The sequence below is a fragment of the Gorilla gorilla genome, chromosome 18, assembly GCF_029281585.2.
Source record: "Gorilla gorilla gorilla isolate KB3781 chromosome 18, NHGRI_mGorGor1-v2.1_pri, whole genome shotgun sequence".
NCBI classification, from domain to species: Eukaryota; Metazoa; Chordata; class Mammalia; order Primates; family Hominidae; genus Gorilla; species Gorilla gorilla.
In genome coordinates, this window is record NC_073242.2 from 5452677 (window position 1) to 5470028 (window position 17352).

The window sequence follows — 17352 nt, forward strand, 5'->3', positions numbered from 1 at the left end:
TTCAAGAGATTCTCCTGCCTCAGCCTCCCGAGTAGCTGGGACAACAGGCACGTGCCACCACACCCAGCTAATTTTTTGTATTTTTAGTAGAGATGGGGTTTCACTGTGTTAGCCAGGATGGTCTCGATCTCCTGACTGCCTTGGCATCCCAAAGTGCTGGGATTACAGGCGTCAGCTACCGTGCCCAGCCCTTGAGGTCCTATTCTTTTTCCAGGGAACCAAGACAAATAATAAACTGGCTTAAGAAAATAAATCATTCACTCAGGATTAAGAAACTCACTCAAAGCCGTTCAACTACATGGAAAAGAAAATAAATCATTCAAATCTGTAGAAGATTAAATCTGTTTATTAATTCATGTAAACATTTTCCAACTTGGGAGGAGACAAGGCAAAGACAGTAGGAGGCCTTCTAAGAAGGGAGGTCAGATGAGAGAGGCCTTCAGACTCACCCAGACCACCTCCACCATAACAATTTCTAGAAACATGTTCACCACATGTAAACAAAATGCAATTTTCCCCATAATTTTCCAATTAATATTCCATTTTAAAGGGAGTTAAAACTCATATACTTTTCCAGAGTTCAAAATGATAGACCGTTTTAAACATGTTTTTGGCCAGACAAGTTTCTGCTTGCCTCAGTAGGATCTGCAAGCTTGCACGACAGTACACTAATTTTCAATCCACTCCTTGCTCTGTGTGATAGAACAAACTGCGAGGAGAAACAGAAAACGAGACAAAAGGTTAATTTTTAAAATCCCCTTGTATATCAAGTTGAAAAATCAATGATCACAAATAGAGAACTGCAATGAAAGTTTTGTTTACAGATACTAATATAAACTTCCATTACAGCTGTAAGATGATGGGAAGAGTTCCAGTCTCGGAGTACAGTTAATTTACAGGCCCAGCTTCTGACTGATTTTGTAAAAATGTTGTCACTTTTCATGCTATTTCTCTCAGGTAGGAAAGTTGGGATTAAAAGTCTAATGTGGCCGGGTGCGGGTGCAGTGGCTCACGCCTGTAATCCCAGCACTTTGGGAGGCCAAGGCGGGTGGATCACCTGAGGTCAGGAGTTCGAGAGCAGCCTGGCTAACATGGTGAAACTCCCATTTCTACTAAAAATACAAAAAATTAGCCGGGCATGGTGGCACACACCTGTTATCCCAGCTACTCAGAAGGCTGAGGCAGGAGAATCCCTTGAACCCGGGAGGCAGAGGTTGCAGTGAGCAGAGATTGTGCCATTGCACTCCAGCTTGGGCAACTAGAGCGAAACTCTGGCCCCCCCACCCCCCCACTAAAAAAAAATTAATGCAGGGCTGGGTGAGGTGGCTCATGCCTGTAATCCCAGCACTTTTGGAGGCCAAGGCAGGTAGATCACTTGAGGCCTGAAGTTCAAGACCAGCCTGGCCAATAAAGTGAAACCCTGTCTCTACTAAAAATATAAAAATTAGCCAGGTGTGGTGGTGCACACCTGTGGTCCCAGCTACTCGGTGGCTGAGGTGGGAGGATCACTTGAGCCTGGGAAGGTTGAGGCTGCAGTAAGCTGTGATCGCACCACGTGCTCCAGCCTGTGTGACAGAGCGAGCAGAGTGAGACTCTGTCTCAAAAAAAAAAAAAAAAGTATAACATAGGAAAAAGGGCTTAATGTGTGTTCAAACTACCAACTGTGATAGACTTTAAGCTGTAGCAGGGACTCAATCTGTGAGACTACAGGAATATGATGACATAATTTAATAATAGTCTTATTTTAATAGTCTTATTTTTTATAATTTATACAGCACTTTAACCAACATTTTATTTAATATAGAGTGGAAGGACATATCAACCACTTTAATTTCAAGACTGAGAGAAAAAAAAGTACCAACATCAGGGAAAACTGTGAAAGACTTTAAATGGGCAATAACAATAAGTGGGTACCTTTTCAATGGAATGTTGTGGTAGTCTGACATTGGCTAGAACATGTTCAGAGCTGTCTGATTCTACAGGGGCTACACCTCCCATTGCACGGACTGAGCTGTTTTAGAACTAGGTTGTAGAAAGCTGACAGTGACTCGAATGACCCTGCTCATGGAATCCCCATGAAGTCTGTCTGAGTGAAGATGCACTGCTTCTGCCCTATAGAGGAGCCCAGAGGTTCATCTACAAGCAAACCCATTCAGCATTTTGCATTGCCTGCCTATGTATCTATTCTTCCAATTCCTTTTTCTTTTTTTTTTTTTTTTTTTTTTTTTTTTTGAGACACAGTCTCACTCTGTCACCCAGGCTGGAGTACAGTGGTGAGATCTCGGCTCACTGCAACCTCTGCCTCCCAGGTTCAAACAATTCTACTGCCTCAGCCTCCTGAGTAGCTGGGATGACAGGCACCTGCCACCATGCCCGGCTAATTTTTGTAGTTTTAGTAGAGATGGGGTTTCACCATCTTGGACAGGCTGGTCATGAACCAATTCCCCTTTGAATCCTTCTTCTCCCCTATATCTTACTGGTTCCCTCATTAATTAATGAGTTAAATCTTCAACATGTGTTATTTTATTTTTGTATGCATCATGGTTTTTGGATTTTGGTTTTGGATTTTACATCTTTTTATTTGTAAAATACTGTGTTACCTAATGCACGAAGCAGCTTGTCCATAATTGTGAATATTTGTTAAAGCCACCTGGAACATCTGTTACACACATTCTCTGGGAAAGTGCAGTATCCACTTGAGGGTCATTCATTGTTGTATTTGAATCAAATTTAGAAAACTCTTAAGTTCCCATGAACTTAAGTTGATCAGACTCATTAGCAAGTGGTGCCTCCTGTCTGGAGGGAAAGTATACAGGGTCGGTCAAGGACCTAAGCATGCCCTGACTTGCAAAGAGACAGTATTTAGGGGCCCATGCTAACCGTTGAAGAGATGCAGCATCTTACTGCAACTTTTCTGCCTTTGGCCTGGTAGTGAAGAGGCCTCAAGCCGAAGTCCTAGAAATATTGGTAAGGCCACTGGAGACTCCATGTCTGCAAACTATTCAGATGTGTTGGTGGCCATGGAAAATGGGAAAACCTGCTTATGAGGCTGAGATGGAGGAGATGCAGCATTCACAAATGCTCCTGCAGGATGTCCATGAGATGAAAACTAATTTCATAATAATACTAATTCTCTCATCAGCACGCAATGTTTTCTAGAGGCTCCATGATACCATTAGTCTGGCACAAATGGAATGTGTGCTCTAGAATGTTTTAAAATTTTTTCAGTATTAAGCTGCAGTACAGCAAGTATCAGTAGATATAACCACACAAACGGGAGCACATTAACTTGCGGGAGAATACAAGAGAAGAGTTGAGAACCATGAAGTGAAGCAATGAGGCTGGCTGGGTCCAGTCTCACCTATGACCCAGGGCAAGTGGCAACACTTATTGGTCCCACTTTTCTCATCTGCAATAGGGGAGTTTGTCTCACTGCACTTTTCCTCCTCTGACACCTTGAACACTAAGACTCGAGGATCCTCCAACACTGAAGTGCCTCAGGAGGCAACTGTGGCCCTTCAGGGTTGGAGGATCATGGAATTTTGCAGGTTAGCAAATTTAATTAACCTCTGCAGGGTCTCACAGGCTGAGGTGTGGTGGGATTAGGATTCAGACCAAATCTGTCTCCCCGCAATAATCCAAGCACTTAATTGTGCTATCTTACACTGCCTCACTAACTGAAGGGAACACTACAGGGTAGGTGGGGGTGGGGACAACCTAGTCTGACCTTTTGGGGTTCAGGGGCCAAGAGAGGGGTCTCACTATGTTGCCCAGGCTGGCCTCAAACTCCTGGGTTCAGGTGATCCTCCCACCTCAGCCTACCAAGTAGCTGGGATTACAGGTGTGCACTATTGCACCCATCAGCTCTGATTTTAAAGCCCTTTCCCCTGTTTTGGATTTAACCTTAAAGGATATTTTCTTTGTTGGTCTATTTTCTTTGATGTCTTTGGTAACTCCTTTATACAATATGAAAAAAACCCTGGCTATTTCCTTTGCTTTTAGGATAGCTGAATCCTTATGCACATCTGGGAACTGGGCATTAGAAATAATAAATTCTCGCATTTATCTAGGTTTTTCTTATGGTTTGAATATACAGAAAAATAAATATATAGAATAATATGGGACTATAAAATGCACTAACTTTTAAATAAATTTTGCTTCTTTCCAAGAGAAATTGCCACTTTAATGCTGTTTTCTGTTCATCTGTCATTGCAAGAAACTCATTTACCTGGTTAAAAAAAAAAAGATGAGACAAACATATTTGAAGTTTACCAAGAAAATTCATTTTTTGACAACAGTGTGAAACAAACTTTCTCATTAGAAATGAAATTTTATTTGCAGTAATTACAGCTCAATCGTTTGTTTTTGTTTGTAGAGACAGGGTCTCACTCTGTTGCCCAAGCTGGAGTGCAGCAGTGCTATCACAGCTCACTGCAGCCTCGAACTCCCGGGGTCAAGCAATCCTCCCTCAGCTTCCCGTTTCTGAGGTTACAGGTATGCACTACTCTTCTCTGGCTAATTGTTTTGTGTTTTATTTTTTGTAGAGACAGGGTCTCACTATGTTGCCCAGGGTGATCTTGAACTCCTGGCCTCAAGTGATCCTCCTGCCTCAGCCTCCCAAAGTGGTAGGATTACAGGTGTGACCCACTATGCCCAGCCAACTCAATTGTTTTGATAGAGAAGATAAGGCAGGAAAGGCTATATAAGCAAAATCTCCAAAGGTAATCAGGTATCTCAGCAAGGAAAAATCCCCTCAATAAAGTGGAAGCAGAATTTGGAACTAAAGTCTAATGGTAAATTTCATGAGCTGGTTTTAACAATAAAAAACAGGTGCCTATTGCCAAATGCACATGCTAATCCCTAAGTATCTGCTGCTGTTGTATAGCTGCAAATCAAGGAGAAAATGTGTAGCTGACTTTATGTAACTGAGTAAGTGAAACACAGCCAAATCTTCCTAGAAAAACCACCTTATGACTGATCAACATCTCCGACTTGTTGTTTTACCCATCGTTACTTGACTATATCAAACATCATGTTTCCTTGGTGTGTTTTTTTTTTTAATTATTTGGAGACAAGTCTTGCTCTATCACTCAAGCTGGAGTGCAGTGGCGTGATCTTGGCTCACTGCAACTTCCACATCCTGGGTTCAAGTGATTCTCATGCCCAGCCTCCTGAGTAGCTAGGATTACAAGTGCACGTCACCACACCCAGCTAATTTTTGTATTTTTAGTAGAAATGGGGTTTCACCATATTGGCCAGGCTGGTCTCAAACTCCTGACCTCAAGTGATCCGCCCTCCTTGGCCTCCCAAAGTGCTGAGATTACAGGCGTGAGCCACGGTGCCCAGCCCTAAAACATCATGTTTATTTATCCATTTAGGCTAATGGCCTCAGTCATTACTCATAATAGTAAATATTAGCTAGGATTTTAATATAAAATATGTAACATTTGTTCATCAAAGCAATGTGTGTTTAAAGCAAGATGATTTTTTCCCAGGCTGTTTATTAGTGAATCAATTTCTATCAAATGTTTGACAAAACAACCTATATTTTTTTGGGAAAAAGCATTCACTTTGGAAATATTCTAAACACTTCTTCCTTTTTGCTATTTACCATGCAGCCCAAAGTCTCCTCAGCAACACTTCCTGTGAGACTACAGGAATGAAGGGTGCCTGTGTGATCAGTCAGATCAATCAGCACATGGAAACTGAGAAAGACAGATTTAAAGTCCAAGGAGTTTTTGTTGCAAGTTGTGCACATGTTAGATGCTTCATTTACAACATAACCACAGCTGGAACTGAAAAGAAACAAAGACAATGATAAAATGTGATGCCCTAAGTCACAAATTTCATCTGTAGCAGAAAAAGAATTGTCACTAAAAACTCTACGACAGTGTGTGGAAAACTTACTGAGTGTTCAGTGCTATGCGGTCTACAAGACAGTCGTAAAAAACAGTAAAACACACTTTCTACGCAGCCATTCTCAGGAGTCATCTGAAACTGCGTACACCAGTCCTCTGCCTGCCCTCCTTCCCTCCCTCTGCCAAGCCCTCGAGGTCCATCCCAGTCGCATTTCCTTGCTGGGGCCCTCCCTTCTCGTATCCCAGCCCGCAGCCTTTCTCTCTTGGAACAGCAGCAGAGTGCACGCCTCAGGACTGACTGGGGCTGTTGCATCAGCTCCTTATTCTCACCTCCCTGGCTGGGAGTTCTGAGGGCAGGAACTATGTCTTGTGCCTGGAAAGCACGAGTTCAACAGCTGCTCACTGGATGGGCCTGCACGGGGCCTTCTCTACAAATAAAGAAAGCCTTGCAAGGCTGGCCGGGTAGCACCCAGATGCTATTAACACTGCTGGTGATACACTCTCCTCTCTTTCAGTGATTTATGCTATTCCATATTTCTGAAGCAAGCCTTACTTTAGCAATTTTAAACAGGGAAACTAATTCAAATTTCTCAAATAGTGGAAATGAACTGAAGATAGTGGTTTCTTATCTAGCCACAGATCACTTGGTCTAGCAAATTTTAGATGCTTTTCCTCAGATATCAATAATAAATGTACAGGGAAAAAAATTAGTTTTTCAATTTTTGAAAACTATTTTTCAAAAAATGAACACAAGACCTTACACAGCATCCTCCACATTAGTTTTTTCAACTTTAATACCACATCATAAAATGTTTTAAAAATTCAGAGGTCAATATCTTGACTGTGGCAATAGATACACAAACTTACAAGTGTGATAAAACTAATGAGAACACACACACACGACTGCATGTGAACCTGGAGGAATCTGAATACGACCAGTGGATTGAATGGTGTTGATATCCTGGCTGTGACATGGTACTATCACTTGCAAAATGGTAACACTGGGAAAACAGGGCAAAAGCCACAAGGGATCTCTCTTATTATTATTATTTTTTTTTTGGGACAGTCTCACTCTGTCGCCCAGGATGGAGTGCAGTGCAGTGGCGCAATCTCGGCTCGCTGCAAGCTCTGCCTCCCAGGTCCACGCCATTCTCCTGCCTCAGCCTCTCGAGTAGCTGGGACTACAGGCGCCCACCACCATGCCCGGCTAATTTTTTTGTATTTTTTAGTAGAGACAGGGTTTCACCGTGTTAGCCAGGATGGTCTCAATCTCCTGACCTCGTGATCCACCCACCTTGGCCTCCCAAAGTGCTGGGATTACAGGCGTGAGCCACCGCGCCCAGCCCTCTTATTATTTCTTATACTTCCATGTGAATCTAGGATTATCTCAATGAAAATTCAGTTATAAAAATCCATAGAGAGACTTTCCTAATAATATTACACATTTCTTGCCAAGCATCTTTTAGCTAAGAGTATTAAATCTACTGGAGTTTACTTTCTTTTCTTTCTTTTTTTTTTTTTTTTTTTTGAGCAGAGTTTCACTCTTGTCGCCCAGGCTGGAGTGCAATGGCGCAATCTCGGCTCACCGCGACCTCCGCCTCCTGGGTTCAAGCAATTCTCATGCCTCAGCCTCCAAAGTAGCTGGCATTACAGGTGCCCGCCACTACACCCAGCTAATTTTTTGTATTTTTAGTAGAGATGGTGTTTCACCATATTGGCCAGGCTGATCTCAAACTCCTGACCTCAGGTGATCCACCTGCCTCGACCTCCCATAGTGCTGGGATTACAGGCGTGAGCCACTGTGCCTGGCCTGCAGTTTACTTTCTATGCAAGTAAATACTAACTTCGATCTACAAGAGGTTTGATGTTTCCTAGGCTGGACTCAAACTCTTCAAACTCCTGGGCTCAACCGATCCTCCCACCTCAGCCTCCTGAGTAGCTGAGACTACAGGCACATACTACTGCACCTGGCTTGAAAATAATTTTTTTTTAATGCTGTCACTACATTGCTATAGGGCCTAGCAACCAAAATAGCTTTCTGTCAAATCATTAGACAAGTTTGTCAAAAGTTTCTCACATTATATCTTTATATGTTAGAATTATGGAAATACAGATTATATTTTAAAAGGCAATTATAATATTTTAATCTGGTTTGCTATGGAAACTTTTCAGTATAGTTTTTTATACATTTATCTCAAATACATAACCCCTGTTACGTCAACAAACAACTTTAACTTTTAGAGAGCTTAAAATTTATTAACAATAATTATTTCTTACAAAAATGAATTTGCTAAAAGTGACACAGATACTTACCATCTATTTCGAACTACTTTTGTAGTTTCATCATCAATATTGAGTGTGGAAATGTAGGCATAAAGGATGCCATAGGAAGGATCAGCTTTTCCTTCATTCTTCAAAGCTTTTCCCTTTAATTGTTCAACTGTGTAGACATCAACTATTGTACTTACTAAAAAAGAAAGAAGTATTACACTTCTGTATATATTCTAAAAAATATAAAAGATTACATCCGAATAGAAAGCTATGACAAATGAGAACATGCAGTAGCTTAAGTAACAGAAAAATTACTATGTTGGCTATATAAACACTGATTCTATAAATGGACATAAAAGCAAAACATAAGGAAAAAAAGGAAATGAAATTAGTCTTCATTAAAATGAAGAATTTCTGTTCATCAAAAGAAACCATTAAAAAAGTGAAAAGGCAAGCCACAGAGTGGGAGATGCTAGCAGTCTACAATGAGATAAAGGACTCATCCAGAATTATCTAAAGAATTCTTAAATATCAATTAGAAAAAGATAGTGCTGGGCACGGTGGCTCATGCCTGTAATCCCAGCAATTTGGGAGGTCGAGGTGGGCAGATCACCTGAGGTTGGGAGATCGAGAGCAGCCTGACCAACATGGAGAAACTTTGTCTCTACTTAAAAAAAAAAAAAAAAAATTAGCCAGGCATGGTGGTGCATGCCTGTAATCCCAGCTACTCAGGAGGCTGAGGCAGGAGAATCGCTTGAATCCGGGAAGTGGAGGTTGTGGTGAGCCAAGATAGCGCCATTGCACTCCAGTCTGGGCAACAAGAGCAAAACTCCATCTCAAAAAAAAAAGACAGTGACTCAATTTTTTTTAAAATTATTTTTATTTTTTATTTTTTGAGACAGAGTCTCGTTCGTCGCCCAGGCGGTAGTGCAGCGGCGCGGTCTCGGCTCACTGCAAGCTCCGCCTCCCAGGTTCATGCCATTCTCCTGCCTCAGCCTCCCGAGTAGCTCGCACTACGGGCGCCCGCCACCACGGCTAATTTTTTTTGTATTTTTAGTAGAGACGGGTTTTCACCGTGTTAGCCAGGATGGTCTCCATCTCGTGACCTCGTGATCCGCCCGCCTCGGCCTCCCAAAGTGCTGGGATGACAGGCGTGAGCCACCGCGCCCGGCGACAGTGACTCAATTTTTTAAATGGGGAAGAGAATTTAAAAGTACATCACAGCCGGGCGCAGTGGCTCACGCCTGTCATCCTAGCACTTTGGGAAGCCGAGGCAGGTGGATCACGAGGTCAGGAGATCGCGACCATCCTGGCCAACATGGTGAAACCCTGTCTCTACTAAAAATACAAAGAATTAGCCGGGCGTGGGGCGGGCGCCTGTCGTCCCACCTACTCCGGAGGCTGAGGCATGAGAATGGCGTGAACCCGGGAGGCAGAGCTTGCAGTGAGCCGAGATCGCGCCACTGCACTCCAGCCTGGGCGACAGAGTGAGACTCCATCTCAAAAAATAAAATAAAATAAAATAATAAATAAAGTACATCACAAAAAAAAAGTTATCAAAATGGCCAATACACGTACTGGCCTCAATAATCATCAGGAAAATACAAATTAAACAAGAGTAGGCCGGATGTGGTGGCTCATGCCTGTAATTCTAACACTCTGGGAGGTTGAGACTGGTGGATCACTTGAGGTCAGGAGTTTGAGACCAGCCTGGCCAACATAGCAAAACCCTGTCTCTACTAAAAATAAAAAATTAGCTGGGTGTAGCAGTGTGTGCCCGTAATCCCAGCTACTTGGGAGGCTAAGGAAGGAGAATCGCTTGAACCCAGGAGGTGGAGGTTGCACTCAGCCGAGATCGCGGCTTTGCATCCCAGCCTGGCTGACAGAGCCAGACTCCATCTCAAAAAAAAAAAAGAGAATTCCACTAAACACCTAACATTTAAAAGAGTAATAACACAACATTAGTGAGGATGTGAAGCAACAACAAAAATAAACTTTACAAAACTAAAAACAATAACCTATTATTCATTTTTATTTTTCTTTATCTTAGAAGAATCTTCCAGGAACTAATATTACTTGGGTTAGAAAACTTTTATGAGAAGTTATCCAGTTCCTTCAGCACTTCATTGGTTTCTTTTCTTTGGTTGATGTCTAGTGCATGAAATTTAATTTTCTTCAATAAAAAGATGGTGATGTGTATCTATTTATCTATAATATTTTTATGTCTTTATCCTTCTATTAGTATATATGCACAAAAAGATAGATTAAAAGATGTTAACCAAATAACTGTTTATTTGGGGCTCTTTGTTGCATTCTGTATTATGTTTTTTTTTTTTTTTTTTGAGACGGGGTCTCGCTCTGTTGCCCAGACTGGAGTACAGTGGTGTGATCTCGGCTCACTGCAACCTCCGCCTCCTGGGTTCAAGCAATTCTCCTGCCTCAGCCTCCTGAGTATCTGGGATTACAGGTGCCCCCACACCACGCCTGGCTCATTTTTTGTATTTTTAGTAGAGACGGGGTTTCACCATGTTGGCCAGGCTGGTCTCAAATTCCTGACCTCAAGTGATCCCTCCACCTTGGTTTCCCAAAGTGCTGGGATTACAGGCATGAGCCACCACACCTGGCCAAGCATTCTGTATTGTGTTTCTTTCATTTTTTTAATTTTTGAGATACAGTCTTGCTCTGACACCCAGGCTGGAGTGTAGCCTCGCTCTGTCACCCAGGCTGGATCTCAGCTCACTGCAACCTCCACCTCCCAGGTTCAAGGGATTCTCCTGCCTCAGCCTCCTGAGCAGCTGGGATTACAGGCACATCCCATGATACCTGGCTAATTTTTGTGTTTTTAGTAGAGACGGCGTTTTGCCATGTTGGCCAGGCTGGTCTCATGAACTCCTGGGCTCAAAAGAAAAAGAAAAAGATGCCCACTATTTTAAGCTACCTTTAGAAAGTAGAAATATAGTAGTTACAGAATAGGAATCTGGTATCTTTTACCATGTCAAACAAACCTTTACAGGCCCAATTTCGGCCTTTAAAAAAAATCCAAATATATTTAAAGGGTCGCTTACGATTTATGGATTCTTTGAAATAACTGTCAATTTCATCATCCAGAACATTTGTTTCTTTATTTTCTCGTATAAAATTCAGCAGAATGTTAGCTTCTGGTGTATCTTAAATTGAAAATGCATAATAAGTAAAAAGCAAACTGATTATCATTTAAATCACATTTAAATCATCCAAAATCATTTTAATAGTAAAAAGTGAAGACATGTAAGAATACAATCAAATAGAATATTACATGGCCATTAACAATGTGATGTAGAATTCTGTAAACATAGAAAGATGTGCACCACATTACATCTAAAACAGATGTTAGTGAAAAGAGCAGCTTACTAACCTATGTGGTTCAATACCCTTTTAATTAAAAAATCTACATATATAAGGGACCGGGCACAGTGGCTCATGCCTGTAATCCCAGCACTTTGGGAGGCTGAGGCGGGTGGATCACAAGGTCAGGAGATGGAGACCATCCTGGCTAACATGGTGACACCCCACATCTACTAAAAATACAAAAAAATTAGCCAGGCGTGGTGGGGTGCGCCTGTAGACCCAGCTAGTTGGGAGGCTGAGTCAGGAGAATGGCGTGAACCTGGGAGGCGGAGCTTGCAGTGAACTGAGATAGCACCACTGCACTCCAGCCTGGGCAACAGAGCAAGACTCTGTCTAAAAAAAAAAATACATATATAAATGCAAAATTATCTGGAAGAATATATATGAAAAAATGATTCTCTCTAGACAGTGGGATTGTAGGTGATCTTTGTTTTCCTTGTTTATGTTTTTATATATTTTTTCTGAATTTTATATGTATTTCTTTACTCATCATAAAAAAAAAAAGGTTTTCAAAAGGCAATTGAAATATATAAAATAGGCTCTATAAAAAGCCTAGCTCCCCACGTTGGCACATGAGTGTGCTCAAGGGTCAGGGGTGCTGTGCCGGAAGGCAGGAACGCGAGTTTGGAAAGAGCTCCCCCATGTGCCCTTGGACCCCAGGACCCCAGCCTCCGGCATATGATTAAGTACCCCAGGCCCCCCTGAATATTCTACAAATTGTCCTGACAATGTCTGTACTTTCCTAACTCCCCTGGGAAGAGCTGGGCATTTCTTCCTCCTTGCTCCCAGAATACAAGTCTTCTACCTGTTCTTTCTCAGAACTAGGTTGTCAAATCCTTGCCGGCACACAGTGTCCCACATGATGACTATCCTCACATCCATCTGACCAGCCACTCATCTCCTTCCTTGTTCCAGAAATTTATATTATCTCAACTCTTGGCAAGTAAAAGGCATTCAAAAATACTGATAAGGTCATGGGCGAATGAATGAATGCAGAACTCTATTAACTTGGAGAGATATGCACCATGAATTGCTGTGCTTCAGATGGGAGCATCTGCTGGAGTGAGGCCACAGAAATCCAGCCAACGAGCTTCCTGTGATGGGGGCTGGCAGGGATGGGTGGATACCAGCACTGCAGGTCCTCACTGACAATAGGGTTATCCTGACTGTCAGAGAAAGGCAGGAATTGTGCCCTCCCTATCTGATAAGCACTCTCAGGGCAGAGAAAGAAACAAGGGAATCTGGACACCTGGCTAGGATGAACACAAGCCATTTAGAGCTTCTTAATTTCTATAAGGCAGGTGTAGCCCAGGAAATTAAAAGTAAAACTGATATAACTATTTACAATAGCAAAGACATGGAACCAGCCCAAATGCCCATCAGTGGTAGACTGGATAAAGAAAATGTTGTACATGAATACCATGGAATACAATGCAACCATAAAAAGGAATGAGATCATGTCCTTTGCAGAGACATGGATAAAGCTGAAAGCCGCCATTCTCAGCAAACTAACACAGGAACAGAAAGCCAAATACCATATGTTCTCACTCATAAGTGGGAGCTGAACAATGAGATAACATGGACACAGGGAGAGGAACAACACACACTGGGGCCTGTTGGGGAATGGGGGGTGAGGGGAGGGAGAGCATCAGGACAAATAGCTAATGCATGTGGGGCTTAAAACCTAGATGATGGGCTGGGCGTGGTTGTTCACGCCTATAATCCCAGCACTTTGGGAGGCTGAGGCGGGCGAATCACGAGGTCAGGAGATCAAGACCATCCTGGCCAACATGGTGAAACCCTGTCTCTACTAAAATACAAAAAATTAGCCAGGCATGTTGGCACACGCCTGTAGTCCCAGCTACTCAGGAGGCTCAGGCAGGGGAATCGCTTGAACCCAAGAGGCAGAGATTGCAGTAAGCCAAGATCACGCCACTGCACTCCAGCCTGGGCGACATAGCAAGACTCCATTTCAAAAAAAGAGCAAAAGCTATTTTTGGGCCAGGTGCTGTGGCTCAAGCCTGTAATCCCAGAACTGTGGGAGGCTGAGGCAGGTGGATCACCTGAGGTCAGGAGTTCAAGACCAGGCTGGCCAACACTGTGAAACCCCATCTCTACTAAAAATGTAAAAATTAGCCAGGTGTGGTGGTGCGCGCCTGTAATCCCAGCTACTTGGGGGGCTGAGACAGGAGAATTGCTTGAACCCAGGAGGCGGAGGTTGCAGTGAGCTGAGCACGCACCACTGCACTCCAGCCTGGGTGACACAGCAAGACTCCATCTCAAAAAACAAACAAACAAAAAAGCCTATTTTGGGGCCAAGCAAGGTGGCTCACACCTGTAATCCTTCAGGAGGCTGAGGCAGGAGGATTTCTTGAGGTCAGGAGTTTGAGACCCCCCCAAAAAAAAGAAGAAAAGAGAAGAGGGGAGGGGAGGGCAGGGGAGAAAGAAAAAAACAGAGAAAGAGAAAGAGAGAGAGAGAAAGAAGGAACTGCTTTGTGATTACTTTAATATGACCCACTGATCAGAAAACAAAGTTCCCATATAAATCGGGCTGCCCTTGAGTAGCCTAAAAACGGCTGTAGACACTGTCATTCCTGTCCCCGTTTTAGGGTTGTGTGGCAGGGCAGGGACTGAAATACACTCTGTCAAGTTTACCTCACAGCTCGCTGAATGCCTGTGTGCTCTCTCAAGTTTCCTGAAATGGCACTAGCTACAAATGATAATGCCAACATTTTAAAAAATGTTTCCAAAGTAACAATCATGGCTTTATTTTATTATTATTATTATTTTTTGAGACAGGGTCTTGCTCTGTCACCGAGGCTGCAGTGCAGTGACATGAACACAGCTCACTGCAGTCTCTACCTCCAGGGCTCAAGCGGTCCTCCTATCTCAGCCTCCTGAGTAGCTGAGATCACAGGCACGTGCCACCATGCCCAGCTATTTTTTTTTTAATTTTTTGTAGAGATGGAGTCTCACTTATGGCTTGTCCCTTCTTGTAGGCAAAAAGATGATAAATTTTGATCCAGTAGTATCTTTTTCTATCAGTGACTGCTACTGATATTAAACACATTAGATATCCTCCACAAAAGCAATAGCAAAATTCCTCTTCCACACAATGTAATGTAGCTTGCAGAATACATTATTTCATGCTAAATTCCATTGTTACTCTCTTCATCTCTTCAGGTGAATTAAGCATCATCTACGATAACTAGGTAACTCATCTCCCAGAACTATGTTACAGAACATGCCTTCAGGGAGTGATCTAAAACTTCCCTCTTTTCCTCCTGGTCCCTCCCGCATGTCTGGCATAAGCCAGCAATAGCAATAAGGAGAATCCTATCATCCTATCCTTTCTCCTTTTTTTTTTTTTTTTTGGAGACAGAGTCTCACTCTGTTGCCCAGGCTGGGGTGCAGTGGCATGATCTCGACTCACTACAACATCCACCTCCCCGGCTGAAGCGATCCTCCTGCCTTAGCCTCCCTAGTAGCTGGGACTATAGGCACCATACCACCACGCCCGGCTAATTTTTGTATTTTTAGTAGAGATGATATTTCACCATGTTGACCGGGCTGGTCTTGAACTCCTAACCTCAAGTGATCCGCCCACCTCGGCCTCCCAAAGTGTTGGGATTACAGGCATGAGCCACTGCGCCTGGCCAGCAAAATCCTTTTAAAAGAAGAGCCTCAGCCTAGGCTTCATAGATTTGGGGTCCAGGAATATGACAGTTTATGCAAATTCTACACATGGGAATAGCACTTCTCTGGGGAGAGGGTCATAAGCTCCCATCAGATAGGCAAAAGGTATATAAGATGCTCAGGCAGGGCACGGTGGCTCAGGCCTGTAATCCCAGCACTTTGGGAGGCCAAGACCAGTGGATCACTTGAGCCCAGCAGTTTGAGACCAGCCTGAGAAACACTGCAAAACCCCGTCTCTACAAAAAGTACAAAAATTAGGCCGGGCACAGTGGCTCACACCTGTAATCCCAACAATTTGGGAGGCCAAGGCAGGTGGATCACGAGGTCAAGAGATTGAGACCATCCTGGCCAACATGGTGAAACCCCATGTCTACTAAAAATACAAAAAAGGCTGGGTGCGGTGGCTCACACTTGTAATCCCAGCACTTTGGGAGGCCAAGGCAGGCAGATCACGAGGTCAAGACCATCCTGGCTAACATGGTGAAACCCCGTCTCTACTAAAAAATACAAAAAAATTAGCTGGCTGTGGTGGCGGGCGCCTGCCGTCCCAGCTACTCGGGAGGCTGAGGCAGGAGAATGGTGTGAACCCGGGAGGTGGAGCTTGCAGTGAGCCAAGATCGCGCCACTGCACTCCAGCCTGGGTGACAGAGTGAAACTCCATCTCAAAAAAAAAAAAAAAAAAAAAACCTAGATGACAGGTTGATAGATGTAGCAAACCATCATGGGACATGTATACCTATGTAACAAACCTGCATGTTCTGCACATGTATCCCAGAACTTAAAGTAAAACCAAAAAAAAAAAGCAAAGCTGATATAAACAAGCACACAAATTCATGCATTCTTACGACTATTCTCCTTTAAATTTGTTTCCTTGACAGAATAAACCCAAGAAATCTAGATCTGCTGTACAACGTAGTAGCTATGGTTAATAACAACGTATTACATTCTTGAAAAGTACTGAGAGAACAGATTTTACGTGTTCTCACCACAAAAAAAAATGATAAGTATGTGAAGTAGCACATGTTAATTGGCTTGATTTAGCCATTCTGCAATGTATACATATTTCAAAACAACATATTGTATAAAATAAATGTATTCAATTTTTTGTCAATTAAAAAGTTAACCAATAAATAATAAATTTTAAAAATGTGTCTCCTTGAGAAAGAAGGCATTTTTTCTAATGATGTTGGTTATTGCTCAAAATACTTTGACATTTTTTTCTTTGAATCTGTCATCATAGCCAAATGCACAGCATCCTAAAACATCTGTCTCATTAATTAGATCTTGAGTTTTTTATACCATTGTACAGTCAGGCTTGATCATCTTTTCCATCAGACAAATCTGTCTTTTAGAAACTTTTCCAGCTCAAATTTGCCCTTAGAGAATGAAGATTTTACTATCACTGGTATTACTAAATGTAAAAATAATAGGCCGGGCGTGGTGGCTCATGCCTGTAATTCCAGCACTTTGGGAGGCCGAGGCGGGCGGATCACTGGAGCCCAGAAGTTCAAGACCAGCCTGGCCAACATGGTGAAACCCCGTCTCTACTAAAAGCATAAAAATTAGCTGGGCATGGTAGCAGTCACCTGGGCAACCAACCCAGGAGGCTGGAACAAGAGAATCGCTTGAACCCAGGAGACAGAGGCTGCAGTGAGCTGAGATTGTGCCACTGCACTCCAGCCTGGGGACAGAGCAAGACTCCATTTAAAAAAAAAAAAAAGAATAATAAACTATTTTTATTAATAAGTTATTCCTAATAATAAACCATACATAGGCCAGATGCAGTGGCTCACACCTGTACTCCCAGCACTTTGGGAGGCCGATGCAGGCGGATCACAAGGTCAGGAGATTGAGACCATCCTGGTTAACACAGTGAAACCCCATCTCTAATAAAAAATACAAAAACTTAGCCAGGCATGGTGGCGGGCGCCTGTAGTCCCAGCTACTCAGGAGGCTGAGGCAGGAGAATGGCGTGAACCCGGGAGGCGGAGCTTGCAGTGAGCCAAGATCACGCCACTGCACTCCAGCCTGGGCAACAGAGTGAGACTGTCTCAAAAAAAAATAAAATAAATAAAATTAAAATAAATAAACCATACAGAGTACCTCCCTCCAGGAAAGAAAAAACTGAAGAGTGTCGCAC

General features: G+C 42.9%; 1 protein-coding gene across 4 annotated transcripts in view; it reads right to left on the reverse strand.

The window, feature by feature from the left end:
- Positions 1-328: 328 nt before the first annotated feature.
- The window catches only part of MEIOB (meiosis specific with OB-fold), a 40411-nt gene continuing 23387 nt past the window's right edge, over positions 329-17352 (reverse strand). For 2 of the 4 annotated variants that reach the window (XM_031002659.3, XM_055364925.2), the window contains 5 exons: positions 11195-11296; positions 8172-8325; positions 5612-5795; positions 4142-4228; positions 329-709 (listed from right to left, as the gene is read on the reverse strand). In XM_031002659.3, coding sequence (XP_030858519.2) covers positions 599-709; positions 4142-4228; positions 5612-5795; positions 8172-8325; positions 11195-11296 — 638 coding nt within the window. In that variant the 3' untranslated portion in view covers positions 329-598. The remainder of the gene's footprint in view (positions 710-4141; positions 4229-5611; positions 5796-8171; positions 8326-11194; positions 11297-17352) is intronic. The other 2 variants (XM_031002660.3, XM_055364924.2) reach the window with 2 other exon arrangements.